This window comes from Pelodiscus sinensis, chromosome 5, assembly GCF_052426305.1.
Source record: "Pelodiscus sinensis isolate ZL-2025 chromosome 5, ASM5242630v1, whole genome shotgun sequence".
Classification (NCBI taxonomy): domain Eukaryota; kingdom Metazoa; phylum Chordata; order Testudines; family Trionychidae; genus Pelodiscus; species Pelodiscus sinensis.
This window is the reverse complement of record NC_143056.1, coordinates 122,093,845-122,111,566: the sequence shown is the minus strand read 5'-3', so window position 1 is coordinate 122,111,566 and position 17,722 is coordinate 122,093,845. Positions and strand designations below refer to the sequence as shown.

The following is a 17,722-nucleotide window of genomic DNA, read 5'->3' as shown; positions in this document are numbered from 1 at the left end:
TTTGACTGGGGGGCCACTTCCGAAATTTTTGAAGTGGCCCTGGGCTGCCCCAGAAAAGGCGGGGCCAGGACTCTTCCTTGCTTCCTCACTCACAGTCCCTGATTGGTCTGAGGGTGGGGGTGCACAAAAAGTCTTTGCCCCATAAGGTTCCTTCTAGGTACTTGGCAGTGGGAAGAGACTTTGAGTGCTCTCCACTGCTGCCCCCAGGTCCATCAGGGCCTGGGGAGGAGGAGCACATGAAGTCTCTCACTCCCTGCCCCCTCCCTACAAGGGAGCGCCATGCTTCGAGTCAACTGCCAGATGAGCAGAAGTTGGTGGTTGACTTTAAGGCTGTGTCTAGACTACATGGCTCCATTGACAGAGCCATGTAGATTAGGGTTATAGGCATAGAGAAATGAAGCGGCGATTTAAATAATCACCGCTTCATTTAAATTTAAATGGCTGCCACTCTGAGCCAACAAACAGCTGATCAGCTGTTTGTTGGCTCAGCGCGCTAGTCTGGACGCTCTGTGGTCAACATCAAAGCCCTTTGTCGACCGCCCCGTTATTCCTCGTGGGATGAGGTTTACCGGGGCGGTCGACAAAGGGCTTTGATGTTGACCGTGGAGAGTCCAGACTAGTGCGCTGAGCCATTTAAATTTAAATGAAGTGGCGATTATTTAAATCGCCGCTTCATTTCCCTTTGCCCAGTAAACAAATCTACATGGCTCCATCGACGGAGCCATGTAGTATAGACATACCCTAAGTGCTGAACCCTTTGCAGGGTGGGAGGAGACTTCACACTCTCCCCCTGCCCCCAAGCCCTGATTGGCCTGGCGGCAAGGGGAGCACGTGAAGTATCCTCCCACCCTGCCCCCATCCTGCCAAGAGTGTGAGGTGCTTCTAAGCAAGAGGAGACTTTGCGCACTCCCCCCTGTCCTGAGGCCAATCAGGGCTTGGGGGTGGGGGAGAGCACAAACTCTCCTCCCACCCTGCCAAGAGCGTGCAGCACTTTGAAGCACTGCACACTCCTTGCAGGGCGGGAAGAGACTTTATGCACTTCCCCCTACCCCTGGGCCTTGATTGGCCTGGAGGCAGGGGGGGTGGCAGGGCCTCCGTAGGCTGGATTAACTCGTTTGGCAGGCTGGATCTGGCTCTCAGAGGCCCTTTTGCCCACCCCTGGTCTAATGCCCTGTGCCCTTGGCATTCAATTGTAGCATCCCCATCAGTGCCGACCCCAGTCCAAACACAGTTGCTGACACAATCGAGACATTCCTTTCTTATCCAGCCTCTTTCTCACATGTAACCCCTGAGCCCCTGGCCTAGAATGCAGCTGCTATTGCTGCATTCTCAGAAACTCATGCTGAGACCATCCCATGAATCAAGTATTAAGAGCTACTCTCCCCACAGTAGGTGGTGGATCATTTCAGGAAACCACCTTATTGTGGACGGTGTCCCAAAAGACATTCAGGGAGCTGGTCTCTTGGCACAGGGAGGAGCACAGTCACCATAAGGCACATGCTCTTGTGTCGGGATCTTCTAAAACCATGGTGTCGAACACACTAGCGACTAGCTACATGTGGCTATTTTGCTGGGTGTGTGTGGCTATTTGGCTGGTTGAGTGTGGCTAGTTCGCTATAGCAGTAGTCACTATAGTCAGAACTGGTTGGATACTACAGCTCTACAATCTCTCATTAACTCACCCTGCCCATCATAGAATCTAGGGCTAATCTACACAAGAAATGCTACAATGGTGCAGCAGCCTCTGGCGAATTCACTACATGCCGATGGAAAAGAGCTTCCTGTTAATACACCCCAGACGCTCTCTCACCAACATAGCACTGCCCACACAGGTCCTTAGGTTGCTGTCACTTACATTGCTTAGTGGGCTGGCTCATTCACACTCCTAAGTGACATAAATTATACTGATATAATCTGTAGTGTAGACAAGCCCTTAGAAATGCAGGCCTGGAAGGGACCTCAAGAGATCATCTAGTCCTGTTGCATGTGCCAAAGCAGGACCAAATAACTGTAGACCATCTCTGACAGGCATCCAACCTGTTCTTAAAAACCACCAGTGACAGGATTTCCGCAATCTCCCATGGAAGTCTATTCCAGAGCTTAATTATTAACTCTAAGGGTAGTTTTTTCTAATATCTAACCTAAATCTCCCTTGCTACAGGTGAAACTAATTACTGCTTCTCCTACCTTTCCAGAAATGGAAAACAATTGATCACAGTCCTCTTTCTTAACAGCCCTTAGGTCCTCCTAGCCTTTTTTTTCTCAGGACTAAACATGCCCAGTATTTTTATCTTTTCCTCCTGGGTCAGATTTTCTAAACCTCTTAACATTTGAGGAGTTGTTCTCTGGACTCTCTCCAATTTGTCCAGTTTCCTGAAGGGTGTTGCCCAGAACTGGACACAGGACTCCAGCTGAGCTCTCACCAGTGCCAAGCAGAGTGGGAGTTATCTCCCAGATCAACTACTCTTGTTAGTACACCCCAGAATTATATTAGCCTTGTGCACAACTGCTTCATTCTGCTGACTCAGATGCAATCTGTGATCCACTCTAACCCCAACATCTTTTTTAGCAGCATTGCTGCATAGCCGGTTAGTTGTGCATTTGATTTTTAACTTCCCGAGTGGTTACAAAACTCACTGTTATTGATGATATTTTGGGTTAGACCTCAACTATTTAATGGTCATCAGCTGACGTCCCTTTGGGCCTGTTGCTGTCCGCCTCACCCCAGGATGAGCCAGTCCAAGGATACAAAACTGCCCCATTAAAGACTCTCAAACAGAAAATCACATCTAAGAGTGAAGGTTGCAGCAGAGTCCATTTGCCTAATATAAAGGTGAGGGTGAGAAAACCGTGGGAGCAGTTTTAGTTCCAGGAGCTACAGGTGCAGAAATGTGACTGAGATCCCTGCCTACTTTGTTATTCCTCAAGAAAAGTGAGGGAGGCAGGGGCATTGTTGGTTGCATAAGGATTTCTGTACAAACCTGCAGTGATATGGAGATCAGCTCCACTTGGCTTGTGTTCTGGTTGGGAGAAATATGCTTGAGGCAGGTTGCACCTGTGTGGGAGATACCTGGACGCAGTTTCTATGCAAAGGGGCCTCCTTTAGGAGTTAAAACTATAAATCTATAAACTAGAAAGACCAGCTTGGTGCTACTAGGTCCAAGAAGTAGTGAGATTTAGCAGCTCAACCATAGGCCAAAAACAACCAGGTACCTCTGAGTCCTCGCCCTGCCTCTGCCATTGAGTCACTATGTTTTCTTTAGTGATTTGCTCCATGTATCTGAGAATACAAATGTGCTGAGAGGAGAAGCTGGAAATGTTTTGAAGTACAATGTAAGTTCTTAGAAGTAGTATTCTCTTAGTTTTAGCACCAAGTGCTCTTCAGGTAGGGGTGCTCGATATGATCACATGCTCTCTGAGCCATTTTTTGGAAGGGGTACCAGAAGCATCTTCTGAGGTCTAACCGTGTATTGTTCAATGACTCTCCTGTTGGCTAATTAATGGAATGATGTGGCCACTAGACCTCACCCTTGCTCTCAGCTAGAGTTGGTGTATGGCCCAGGGAGCTATAAGGGCCTTTGTATTTATGTGGTACCATCTGCAGCCATGTGATTTCCAGGTTTCATTACTTTCACACAGGCCAGGCAGAGTTTAGTGTTCTCTCTGACAGAAGGTTGATGCACATTATGGGGACTCTTATGCCATAGGTGGGGAAACTCTGGTCTACAGACTGTATCTGCCCCCTTCTTAATTTCATCTGGCCCATGGTTCCCCCTTTGGACTGGAGCTGTGAGTGCCAGCTTGCAGCAATCAGGGAAGCGCTACATGCTGCCCTTGTCCGCAAGGACTGCCCCTGCAGCTCCCATTGGCCAGGAACTGCAGCCAATGGGACCTGCGGAGGTGGTGCCTACAGGCAAGGACAGCTTGTGGAGCTACTTGTTCCCGACACCCCAGGGGCCGCAGGGACATGCCAGCAGCTTCTCAGAGTGGTGCTGGGTTAGGGCCAGCAAGGAGCAAGCCTTAGCCAAGCCGCACCACTGACTGGAAGCTGAGGTAAGCGCCTTGCACCCCTTCCTACACTCCAATTTTCTGTTCCAGCCCTGAGCCTCCTTCCATACTCAAACATAAACGTTATGTTTAACCAGTTTACCACCTAAAACAGGGGTGGGCAGGCTGGAGCAGCCAAGCCAGGCTCACCACTGGTAGGGGCTGCTCCAGCTGGGCTGGAATGCCCCCATCTGCAACAGGCCTCTTTGGGCTGGAGTAGCCCCCTGCCTTCGTTGGGTGGGAGGCTGCTCCATCCCCCACTGGTTAACCATAACCAGTAAGCATCACCCAGTTAACCGATTAACCATTCACATCCCTAATTCCAACCCCATGCCCTGAGCTGACTCCTGCTCTCCAAACCCTTGGCCCAGCCTGGAGCCCTCTCCTATCCCTTGCCCCAACCCATAGCCTGCAACCCCCTCACTCACTCCCACATCTCAACCACTTGCTCCGGCTTGGAGACCCCTTCCACATTCTGGGCTCCTCCTTTTTGGCACCATGCTGGAGCCTAGGGGAAGCCCTGAACCTCCTCCCCCCCACTCCCAGGGCTGTGTGTGTCCCAGGGCTGATTTTTCAGGGGGTCAGTGACCCCTGATAGGAAAATGGTTTCCCACTCTATCTGGTGCCAATGACTTGCTAACATTCTGTATCTGGAGGGAAATGCCAGCGACCTTGCGTGCTTTTCAGAATCCACCAGAAACCACGCCTTCAGATTAACAGTGGAGATAAATGTGTAAATGAAACTGTGTAAATGTGCAAGATTGGTTCTTATTTACATACCTTGCTACAAGGCAACAAGGTAGAGTTTGTGAACAATGACCAAGGATTTATTTTAGCAATCTGTTGGGCCCAATTTTCAGCACCCTACATCCCACATCAGAGGATTCTAACTGGAGCTTGCCACTAGCTGTGTAAGAAAGGGGCTTTTCCTACATGCTGTGTGCTTGGATTAGTAACTCCCCGATTTTGGAAAATGTAATCCACGTGTTAAACAGAATGAGTGGGTGGTAGGAAATAAGAGCCATGAGGAGAGCAATGTTTCTGTGTTAGGACACGGTATTGGGACCTAAGACAATTGGAATTCTATTCCCTTCTCTGTGTCACTTTTGAGTGGTTTTGGGTACATCCTTCTCCTCTCTGTGTGTCAATTTAGCTGCTCTAAAGTAGGGATAATCAGGGCCGTCTTTATCCATTCACAGACTATGCAGCTGCGTAGGGCTCCCGAAAATTTGGGGCACCACTGGTTCTTAACATTCATCCACCTGCCTCTTCCCATCCCTGTTCTGTGGCTCTTCTTCCTCCAAAGAGGAGCTAGTTCACTTAATAATGAAAAAGCCTGCCAGACTTATTAGCAGAGCCTGTGAAAGAGCCATTCAGGTGGGAATGAAGCCATATAACAGACATTTCCCAACCCCAGATACTGTCAGTTGCTGAATTTACTGTGTTAGTCTACTGGACCTTCATTTAACATTTAATTTAAAATATTTCTTTAGTGTATTGCTGAAGGTAATAAAAACCACGTCTCTAAAAAAAACATCCCTGCCCCCAGCTGCCATTGTGCATAGGGGCACCAGTTTAATAGTACTGCGTAAGGCCCCAGAAACCCTAAGGATGTCCCCGGGTGTAATGCTTGCTTCCCACACAGGGTAACAAGTGTTCAGCTCCTCAGAGGATGCTACTGATGTGCAATGGGGGTGCTGTGCTGATGGCACACTCGAAAACTTAGCAGCAGAGTGTTACGTACTCAGAGTGTTACCTACATTGTTACCTACTTGGGTTGTTGCTCAGGAGATACAGAGAGAATCCTAGTGCAGCTTGTGCCATCTACTCCTGGGCCCACACCCACTCCGGCAGGCTGCAGGCTGCTCTCATTGTCTGTGGGAGGAGCCAGGGTGCAGATAGTCTTCCTACTACTAGAGAGCTGCATGGGTAGCTTGTCTTCTTTCTGTGTTTCTTCCATTGCTCGGGGATCATCTCCAGGAACCAAAAGTAAATTCTTTGAAAGCATCCTGGGAAAGGAGAAATAATTGTGTATAGAGAGTGTCTGTTCTTCCCAAACGAGCCAATATCATGCCCTTCCTTCTTTCCCTCTCCTCGTGGACCTTCCCAACATCAGAAAATGATCCTCCAGCTCTCACCTCCACTGATTTACATTGTTTTTAGCCCCACCTGCTACCCGTTGACTATCATGGAGCTTAGTCACGATGAGTAACCTCCTTCTTACCATATATTTTAGAAACGTGCATCTGTCTGTCTGTGAGTCCGTTTGTTCAAGAACTCCTCCTACATGGTAAGAGCTGGGGCCACCAGACTTGGTAGGCAGCTTCCTCTGTTCATAACTTAAAACAAGGTCAGGGTTTGGTTGTGCCGGGACAATGGGATGTGCCTGGAATTCAGTTGTTTCTCATCATATGGAAAGAGAGTGGTCTGGCAGGCATGACAGTTACACTGCAAGAATGACCACGGGGGGGGGGGGGGGGGAGACAGCAAGAGGCCAATGATGGGGATTGGGACAGCTATAACCCCATTGGGGTAGTAGGGAACAGGGGTGGAGAAAGGGACAGCACTCTACTAGGGTATGTCTACACTACCCCGCTAGTTCGAACTAGCGGGGTAGTGTAGACATACCCCTATATATTTCAGAGAGTTTGTCTGTTTGTTTGTGTGTCTGTGTGTCTGTCTGTCCCCCAGCTGGAGGGCATGCACCTCTCCCCCCAGCTGTGCCCGCTGGAGCTGCAGTGGCCATGGACAGGTGCTTCTCACCTGGCCCCACGCTGCTGCGGTGAGAGAGGCCTGGGGTTGTCCCTTCTCCCAAAGCAGCCTCCTTACTGACCTCCTCATCCCCAGCCCCATCCCAGAGCAAGGATTTTAATGGAGAAAAGCAAAACCTATTTGAGTTAAGGACCTGAGCAACGCTGGGTAAATCTTCTAGTACTTTATACGTAATTCCACTGGGATAGATTATGCCTTTAAGCACAGCCCCGAGCCAGGAGTGTTGCATAAGCTCCCCCAGCCAGAAATAGCCCTAGGCAGCATCATGCCTGAGACGTAATTCCTTGCTCCAGGAGAGAGAGGGAGAACAAAGGGGCGAGGAGTGGTCCCGACTAGGAGCAAACTTCAGAACCCTCAGCTCCACTGGTTGGTGCATTTGGTGGAGAGAGACCTAAACCTCCTCCCATTCCCAGCCCCTTCCTGCCCACTCACAGGCTCTTGATGTGCAGTAGAGATCCTCACAGGACTATTTTAAATGTCCTGCTCCTATCCCGCTCCCACCATTACAGCAGCAGGTACTGCAGGCTCCCCAGGTTGCTGCGTTGTTACTGCCCCCACAGTGAGTGCTGGGGGACCCAACCCCTGCTGCTGCTCCACACCAGCCCTCGCCAAGTAATCTCCCTGGGCCCTGCGGCTAACATCAATATGGGGGACTATTCCGTCCATAGGATGGTTGGGGTGGTGGCCACAGGGCCTGGGGCAGAGACTCCGAACCATCCTATGGACGGGATGGCTCAGCCCCCCATGTAGACAGCACCAGATCAATGGAAGAATTCTCTTGTCATCCTAGCTACTGCCTCTTGAGGAGGTGTAGTGTCTACGCTGAGGGAGAAGTCTTTTTAGTTGAAGCGCTACAGTGGGGCTGCTGCTGTGTTTTAAGTGCAGATACGCCCTTAGACTACAGACCGATGCAGGGAACTCGGAGAATTAAGAACTCTCCCTACTCCCAGAAACACTTCTGTGGGCTGTAGGAATCTCTGGTCTGAGTGCCCAGAAACAAACAGGCATACCGCTCCCTCTTCGCTCCAGTCCTTTGTAGAGGGCTGGACTCCATTGATACAAAGACCTCTTCCTAGTTAGTTCAGAGCTGCGTGTCTGGAGGTCCTGCCTTGCCTTAGATGAAATATTAAAAGAATTCAGTCAAAGCAGCCAAATGCATGGTGAAGACAGCAGGATGTGTGAGTACCTCAGGGCCAGTTCACCTGGGAATTTCCATCCGTTGATTAGAGGCTGCTCTTTTCTTGTTGAGCTCTGCTGAGAAGCTGCACAAAAATACGAATCTCCTGCTCATCATTTGTCCCTCAACTTTCGCTCAACTCTCTCCATTTCCTAGTCCCATCCAGTATCAGGAGCTTATGAATGACTTTCCCTTCCTCGAGCTTCATGTTTTCCCACTTCTTTTTCACCATGTAGCACCTGCTCATGTTCAAAGAGGGAGAGCTCTGTGTTTATCCAGAAGAGGGTTGGCTGCTCTCTGTGAAGATATATAATGGCATCTTTCCCTTCTCAATTTGAAATGCCCAAAATATGGAGATTGTTTCTCTGGCCTCCTTTTCCAGGTCATACAATTTCTCAGGGAAGACACGAGATCCCTTTTCACCCCGCTTGTTATGGTAGCTCATTTTCAAAGTAAGGCATTTGGGATTTAAAAAGAGAGCCTGTATCTCTGAGGGAATGTCTCTATTAAAATGTCTGGGCTTTTCTCCTGTGCGAGACTCTGCATCCCACTGTCATACAGAGGAGGCGACTGTTTAAGCAAATGAATCTTTGGCCTCTTATGTATCTGTCCATCTGAATCCATCTGTGGCAATCCAGGCAGCATCTGGGAAATGTTTTGTTTTCATCTGTGAATTTTTGTGCTTTGTGGGTTATACACACCCCACATGGGCAGCAAAAAAGTTACTGGGAGCCCAAAGATTCAGCTAGGCCACTGTTGGCATGTGGAGTGTGTATTGGGTACAATTTGTTAGCAGACCAAGCTGCGGAGAAGCTGGGTCATCTCATAAAGGAAGGTGCTCGGAGAAGACCTTGGGATCTGCTCTTGAGATGGGAGCTCTGGAAAAGGGCCAGGGATGGCAGAGGCGCCAAGAAGCAACAAGAGTGGCCTGAGCCCCTGTGGGGGCCTTGACAAAGGAGCATGACCCTGGACAGGCAGCCCTCTGCGTTGGTGTTCTGGAAAAGGAGCGGGGAGCTGGAGAGCTCCCAGAGGGTATGTCTACACTACGAAGTTAATTTGAACTCACAGCCGTTAGTTTGAATTAACTTTAATAGTGGCTATACATACGAATTTAAATCGACCTAGCGGAGCGCTTAATTCGAACTAGGTAAACCTCATTCTATGAGGACTAACGCCTAGTTCGAATTAAGTAGTTTGCATTAAGGGCTGTGTAGCCACTTAATTCGAACTAGTTGGAGGCTAGCCCTTCCCAGGTTGCCCTGGTGGCCACTCTGGGCCAAACCAGGGAAAGTTTTCTGTCCCCTCCCCCTCCCGGCCCCGGAGCCCTTAAAGGGGCACGGTCTGGCTACAGTGCTTGTGCCAGTTGCAAGCCTGCCAGCACCCAGCCAGCACACCCTGCACCTGGCATGGCATGAGCCAGCCATCCACTGCCACCCAGCCCTCTACCAGGAGCTTGCCCGGGGCTGCAAGAGGCGGGCAGCCGCCTGGTCTAGTGCGGAGATCGTGGACCTCATCGAGGTTTGGGGGGAGGCCTCCAACATCCACGACCTCCACACTAGGCACAGGAATGCGGCCATCTAGGGCAGGATTGCTGCCAGCCTGGCCACCAAAGGCCACATGCAAACCCAGGAGCAGGTTTGCATGAAAATCAAGTTGGTCCAGTGAGTCCACCGACCCTGAGCCCTGAGCTTAGAACATAAGAACATAAGAACGGCCGTACTGGGTCAGACTAAAAGTCCATCTAGCCCAGTAGCCTGTCTGCCGACAGCGGCCAACACCAGGTACCACGGAGGGGATGGACCAAAGACAATGACCAAGCGATTTGTCTCGTGCCATCCATCTCCAGCCTTCCACAAACAGAGTCCAGGGACACCATTTCTACCCCCTGGCTAATAGCACTCCATGGACCCAACCTCCATGAATTTATCTAACTTCTCTTTAAACTCTGTTCTAGTTCTAGCCTTCACAGCCTCCTGTGGCAAGGAGTTCCACAGGTTGACTATGTGCTGTGTGAAGAAGAACTTTCTTTTATTAGTTTTAAACCAACTGTCCATTAATTTCATTTAGTGTCCTCTAGTCCTTCTATTATGGGAACTAACTTTTCTTTATTCACCCTCTCCACACCACTCATGATTTTATATACCTCTGTCATATCCCCCCTCGGTCTCCTCTCTTCTAAGCTGAAAAGTTCCAGTCTCTTCAGCCTCTCTTCATATGGGATCTGTTCCAAACCCCTAATTATTTTAGTTGCCCTTTTCTGAACCCTTTCCAAGGCCAAAATATCATTTTTGAGGTGAGGAGACCACATCTGTACACAGTACTGAAGATATGGCATACCATAGATTTATACTTCCCCTCCTCCTTCTTCCCCTGGCTTCCCCCTTCCAGCTCCCTCCTCCCAGATTTCCACCTCCCATCTCTCACCCTCTCTCTTCCCCTCTTCCACCTTCTTTTCCCAGTCTCCCCAGAGGTTAATCCCCTTCCCCAGTTTTGTTAAATAAAGAGAGTTTCTATTTTTGAACATGTGTCCTTTATTTTTTACATCAGGAAGGGGGGCTAGAGAAGGGTAAGTGGAAGGAGGTGAGAGAGGAATGGGGCACGAGCCCCTGATGGGGAGGACTGGGGTGACTCTGCGGGCTCCTCGGGGTGGAAGCTCTCCTGCAGGGCCTCCTGGCTCCTGACAGCCCTCCGATTGATCCCCCGGATGGCAGCCTGCGGTAAGTGCAGCCAGGCTGATGGCCGAGTGCTGTGATATGCTGAGTGCGGGCACTCAGGGCATTCCAAGTCAGGACTGCTTTGCTGTCCCTCATCGAGGTAGACAAGCAAGCGGGGAACCCTTAGAACTGTCTGTCCGGGGTGGGGGTTGGGTCCCTTTAAGCACAGCCCTCAGCTAGCCTGAGGCAGCAGCTCCACACTCTAAGTCCTAACCTGATGCCCTGCCGGCACTGGTTCCAGCCAGCCTTAACTTTGGTTCAGGGTCCACTCAATGTGGACATGCTATTTCGAATTAGTAAAATGCTAATTCGAATTAGTTTTTAGGTCTAGATGCACTAATTTGAATTAGCTTAGTTCGAATTAACTAATTCAAATTAAGTTAGTTCGAATTAGTGCTGTAGTGTAGACATACCCAGAGAGATTAAAATCTGAAGCTTAGGAAGGGCAGAGCATCTCAAGTCATGTGTGGTTCTGTGTGGGGCTTTTCTGTGGATGAGCACTAGGGAGGGGCCTAAGAGCCCCCTAGTCTGAAAGAGTCCTGGAGGGGATTGGACCTGTGTTGGGGTATGTCTACACTACCACCCTAGTTCGAACTAGGGTGGTTAATGTAGGCAACCGGAGTTGCAAATGAAGCCCAGGATTTGAATTTCCCGGGCTTCATTTGCATATTGCCAGGGCCCGCCATTTTTAAATGTCTGCTAGTTCGGACTCCGTGCCCGCAGCTACACGCGGCACGAACTAGGTAGTTCGGATTAGGCTTCCTATTCCGAACTACCGGTATACCTCGTTCCACATACCCTTGGTGATTAGTGCCCAGCAGAACACAGAAACTGCAGAAGGGGAGGATGGTAGCGTGGCCTGGCCTGACGGCAATGTCACCATGCTAGGTCACAGGAATGCAAGTGAGGTGGAAGTGCTGGGTCTCACTGGGAGAGGGCGCTCTGGGATGGTGAGTTTGTCTCGTTGCATTTAATGAGCTATCAAACCACTGATGAATAATAAGATCAAATTTCACTTGAGGAGAGCAGAAATCAAGTTGTCATCATCTCCCAGGCAGCAGGTGACCTTCAGTAGGCCTTTCCTCTTAGGCCTATCATTTTAATTGAAACACACCCACGCTCCAGCTCCATGTGTGGGTGGCAGTAACTAACACTCCCAGCACCTTGTCCTAATGTGCACTGAGTCTTGTGGAAAGAGCGGGATGGATTCTTCCTGAGGTAGAAGGAGAGTCAGTCTTTTTCTTGATTGTTCCCAAGTCTTAGTCAGGAATACAGAGTGGGCTGGTGGTGGAAGTGATAGGATCTTTCTGGGAGATTACACTTTTTGTTTGGTAATTCCTGGAAGATCTCATTACTGGCTCAAAGCAATAATACAGGTTGAACCTCTCTAGTTCGGCACTTGCTGGTCTGCAACTTCCATTGTCCAGCAACGTTTTAGTTAGCCAGATGTCCAATTATCGTGGGTGTGGCCAAATTTCCTGCGGTCCCATAAAGTTTGTTTACAGACATGAGTCCTGGCGCTCAGTCTTCTGTGCTGTTATTTAGTTCTAATTTACCCCTAAATGTCTTCAAAGAGCCCATTAAGCAGTGGAGGTGCTGGTAATGCTGCTAGACAATATTGACTTCCCCTGGTCTGGCAAAGTCTCTGGTCTGGCACCGGTCAGGTCCCAAGGGTGCCAGACTAGAGAGGTTCAACTTGAATTGGTACAAGGTCATTGCCTGGGACTGAAGATCAAGCAAGCTTTGCTGTGGAGCTTTCTGTCAGCAAAACAGGAGCAGGAGGGTAAGAGGGAGCATAGGTGCTCAGGGTCCTGACTCTGTGCTGTGCTTTTTTTTTTTTTGCCTATGAGAAGGAAGAGGAGGGAAGGAAGGAAGAGGAGGGAAACCTTGAAGTTTGTGACCCTTTGCTCTTTGGTTGGTATCTGAAGTGCTCTGCACCATGTATCTTCTGATTGATTAGCATTACAATTGTGAAGACCCTCCGCTGTATTATAATGATCACAACGGAGTCCACACAAGTTGGCAGACTCCACCAGACTCTGCTTTAGTGGAGGTTTGTGGAGAAAGACTCTGGCCAGTCAGCTTTTGCACACAGCTGCAATCTTTAGGACTGTGGGCATAGGGAAGCAAGAAGTAGGAGCTTGTGGGCTGTTGTCCCCTTTGGAAGAGAGCAATGCCCCCTTATAAAGCCTTGAATTCAAGGCACTGAGCCCTACCCGTACAAAGTGGAGGGTTTAGCTTATGGCTTATACAAGAGCATACATGGTACCTTGGTGTCTCATTAAAGTCCGTGACATGTAATTAGAAAGGTAAAATGTTTGGAAGCAGCCATTGTTGCTGAGTGCTTTACAGTCTCCGCATTCTTACTCAGGGCAGGGTCCTGCCTTTGCCTTACATAAGTACACACAATGCTGTCATGAGCTTTGGCCACATTGCAGATTCCTTTGCATCTGCCCTCATCTGTGGTTGACTAAGTTTGTGTCTTCACTGCTCAAAAGGTGAGTGCTTTTGGAGTGAGATGAGCAGTTATCTTGCTGTAAAATCCTAGTGGAGATGGGCACCTGTGGTGTTTACCACAAGACAGTTTAGCTAAGTGAGGTCAGTGCTACCTCACCTCCTATCTGGATTGACCTTGTCTACAGTTTGTCATCTCCACTGGTTTTTTTCTATGGGATAGCTAATACCTGTTACTTATGCAGTGGTAAACCCACACTTAGTGTAGCAGAGAAGAGAAAACCTTAGGTCAGGGCTGAGCAAGATACAGCCCGGGGCCGGATTCAGCCCCCCTAACACTTTGATCCGGCCCACAGGTTGCATCTGGCTGCTTTCTACTTATATCCTGCTGCTCATGCCACTGAATTTCCAGGTGCTGGCTCAGGCAGCAAAATCCTATTTAAATGGCTCCCAGCTCCCACTACCCCAGCTGCAAGCCCTTTAAATAGCTGCAGCAACCCCCAGCGGCTGCCAGGCAACGAGGTAGCAGCAGGACTGGGAGCCGCGAGCTCTTTGCTGTGTTTTTAATTCAAAGCCTCCAGCCCCAGACAACTCTGCGGGAGGCGACACATCCCCAGCCATGCCCCTTCCGCCCAGACTCCACCCCTTCTGGGGCTTGGTGGAGCCAGTCCATGACCATGTACAAAAATTAATTATGTTTTCCCCCTGCCCCCCGAAAAAATTACCCCCCCACCTTAGGTGGTGATGGGGTTCTTGTTCCTATCTCTTTCCTTGGGAGTATGTGTGAAGGGGTTAAACCACAATTAGCTGACCTTTAAATTAAAAGACCATTTGTAGAAGCTGGGAATGAAGGTGTATTTCCCTGTGCCTTTGGCATCAACGGATGGGAATCATTTAATGCCCTTGTCTACAGCAGCTATTTGGGGGAAATCTCTCACCACTGGGTCCAATAGTGGGACAGTTACAAGTCATGGCTGTTTTTTACCATGTTATCGAGACCTGATCTGTGAAGGTCTAGGCAACATGGAGATAAAAGTACCTGCATCAGGGCTATACTGTAATTGTTATGGATCTCTTTTACAGTAGTACCAAGGGCCCTAGTCATGGACCATGGCCCCAATGTGCCAGCACTCTCACCCTTCCTATTCCTTTCTGGGGGAAAGATAAGCGATCTCCCTAAAATTGTCAATAGAGATGTAGCCTGGTGGAGCCAGCCCATGACCTGATCTTAAGCTCATTATGGTGTTTTATCACTGTTTGCTCACCTCCGTTGTGTATGGATATGGGCCTCTTAAGCCCCATGCGATTATTTCATTGTCTTGTTTAAAGAACAGAGTAAGGATTTAATTGCACTGAGCTGAGGAGGTTTCAAAGAGCCCTGTGAAATCCACTTTTTGTATCACTGTGGTGGGGGTATGCTAAATGGCTTCCTTGCTCTGAGATTTGTGCATGCCCTCTGAAGCACTACTTCATAACACTTGCATATATCTATATATAGATATATGGAAACTAAAAATGCTTTACAAAGAGTTGCAAGGGTTATTACCCCCATTTCATCAATGGGGGCTCTGACGTACAAATCCCTGAAGACCAACATTTTCTGAAGGACTGCTGATGTTTGCTCAAACTGAGGGTACCTCAAATCATTGACTACTTCTGACCTGTGCAAAATAAGCCACCCAAGTTAGTCAGGAATAGACCACAGGTCTCCTAATTCTGTAGGACTGATTTTCTTTGCACTGTCCCTCATGTAAATCAGGAAGAACGCTGCTGAAGTTAGCTACTGAGACTTGGGTCATTTGGTGTTGGAGACAAATTTACAAAGAAATATCTTTTGCTGGATCCCTTAATGTGGCTTTGTGGTATTTTAGAATTTGAGAAACTGGAGCTATTGGAGTAAAGTTTACTGTGACTGTCTGCTGTTCCTATTCTGCAGTTTCCTTGGGATAATTTGCCTGGGCTTCACTAAATCAACATCAATGTGACACAAACTAAGGTGTTTTTAATTGGATTAGCTCTCTATCCCCTACCATAAAATTCCAGGCTAGATAGATTCTTAGCAGGTTATTGAAAACACAAACAAAATCCTGCAATGATCTCTGGACTTTTAACCTTCTGGGTAAAATTCTGAAATCCTTCTTTGGTTTTTAGTCAGATAACCTTTCCTTTGAAGTAAAAGGAAGAACTGCAGGACAAACCTCACAGGATTTTCATGAATACCACCCACCCCATTCCACAACAGCCTCATTGATGTATGTTCATGGCTGCATTTGGCAGGTGCCCAAAGCAGCTCTGTCCATTTTCTGACTAGTTTAGCTAATAGCTGTGATCACATAGAAGCTTGCCATGATTTCCTTCTCATTTTAGACTCTCCTGTCTCCGTCACTAAGGGCAGAATCAGAACAGTGCAGATCTAGTCCAGCATCTTATCAGTGGCTGTTACTAGACGTACTTATCCACAGACAAAAATCCTGTGTGTAACCAGGTGGGTGTGGTAATATTTTATTGAACCAACTTAAAAGAGTCTCAGAGGCAGGGCCGGCTTTAGGAAGTGTGGTGCCCAATTTGAACCATTTCGACGGGGCTCCAGCAGCCAGGATTTTTTGTTGACCGAAAAAAATGTTGGTTGAGCAAACAAAAAACCAGCACACACACAAAAAAGGCATAGCCCCTTTAAATCACCAGCTACAGGCCAGAGTCCCACCTTCCCACCAAACCCAGGGGCCAACTCCCTCTCCCACAGCACAGAGAAATCCCTGCACTCAACTCACCCCTCCTGCAGTGCACAGAAGCTGCTGCGCTCCTCCGGGGCCAATGCCCCCTCCCGCAGCACGCCTGGCACGCCAGCACACTTCCGGATTTAAGGCGCAGCGCCTTCTTGCTTTAGGGCACGGGTCCCTTTTAGGCGCAGGGCCCAATTCGGGGAAATCAGGCAAATCGGCCTAAAGCCGGCCCTGCTTAGAGGAGTTACTGTGTTAATCCGTATCTTTAAAAACGATTAGTCCTGTGGCACCTTAAGACTCTTAAAAATATATAGTATTATGAGCTTTCATGGGTAAAGCCCACTTCATCAGATGAGCCAGAGTGGAAATAACAGATTTATAACTGTTATTTCCACTCCAGCGCATCTGATGAAGTGGGTTTTACCCAAGAAAGCTCATGGTACTATATATTTTTGTGACTCTCTAAGGTGCTACAGAACTACTTGTGGTTTTTAAAAGAGAGGGATTTTTTTTAGCTATACAGAGTTCTTCAGGTCTGGGAAAGGAACACAGAGTTTCCCACTAAATGCAAGATAGAACAGATCAGCAATAGGCAACCTAAGCTAGTTAGTGGGCCACATGAGTGGTGCCTGTTCATCTCAGTGGGCCGCAAGATTCCTTTAACCAAGATGGTCTCCTAAGATTGAGTAGTTTTGATAATTGCACTTGTGTGCCTAGAATTTGCAGGATGCACAGATTTAACCATAGCAGCGCTTTTGATTGCACAGAGAGCACACGGTTCTTACAGTCAATGTTGTGTGCAATCAGCATGCACCTGACTTCATGTGCCCTTGCTTTAAGTCTGTGTCACTTTAGTAATACTGATAGGGAAAAAAAACTATGCAGATGGAAGCCAGTGGCATCACAGGCAACAGTAAATGAAATGTCTTATGGGCCACACACATAGAACCTATGAGGGTGAGACCAGAAAAAGGAGTTAATTTCCTCCTGCCTCCTCCCTACCATTGCTATTACTTTCTGCCTCCATACTTACCTATTCATTCTTTGTCTGGCTCTTCTCACCAGCTCCAAACAGTTACTGTATAACTTGATTCTGCAATGAAGAAAAGAAGAAGCCTTTGTGTTAGCAGGTAGGAAGCATACTAGCTCAGAGAAGTCAATTAGCTCACAGAATGACCTGCCAAATGAAGCCCCAGAATGTAACGCCTCTTGGGGCAATAGCTACACAGTAAGGAAAACCCACACTGGGGTCAGGCTGCAGGGCTGTTTCACTGTTGGTTAGAATTCTGGGCTCGGCTCAGACTGCTTCCCGAAAGCTCTGAGGCCCTCCCATCTTGCAGGGTCTTGGCCCATGTCCAGCAGTCTACACAGCAGTGAAGTAGCCCCACAGCCCAAGCCCTGTGAGCCTGAGTTGACTGGTACAGGCCAACCACGAGTGTCTAGTTCTGTGATGGACCTGTGGCCCACAGGTGGCATGCAACACACTGGGGCGCTATGTGTGGCCCACGAGACATTTTGTTTACCTTTGCCCACGCGCAGGGTTGCCAGATTGTGCTGGTTTCCATCTGTGTAGTTTTTTGCCTACAGGTATTTCTAAAGAGACACACACGCAGAGCAAGGACATGTGAAGTGAGGTGCGTGCTGAATGCACACAACATTGACTGTGAGAGCCGGGCGCTCCCTCTGTATCCAATCAAAGCACTGCTATGGTTCAATTGGCTCACCCCATGAATTTTAGGTACGCAAACACAGTTAGCAAAACTACCTTCTCCCAGGAGATGGTCTTGCTTATAACAATCTAGTGGCTCACTGAGATGAAGGAGGGCCATGCCTGT

At 48.7% G+C, this 17,722-nt stretch overlaps 1 protein-coding gene across 1 annotated transcript in view; it reads right to left on the bottom strand.

Annotated features, from left to right (window-relative positions):
* LMNTD2 (lamin tail domain containing 2) overlaps positions 1–17,722 on the bottom strand; it is a 71,959-nt gene that overhangs the window by 49,064 nt on the left and 5,173 nt on the right. The window contains exons 2-3 of the mRNA XM_075928265.2: positions 16,921–16,980; positions 5,820–6,056 (exon numbers count right to left, since the gene is read on the bottom strand). Of these exons, the coding sequence (XP_075784380.2) occupies positions 5,820–6,056; positions 16,921–16,928 (245 nt within the window). The 5' untranslated portion in view covers positions 16,929–16,980. The remainder of the gene's footprint in view (positions 1–5,819; positions 6,057–16,920; positions 16,981–17,722) is intronic.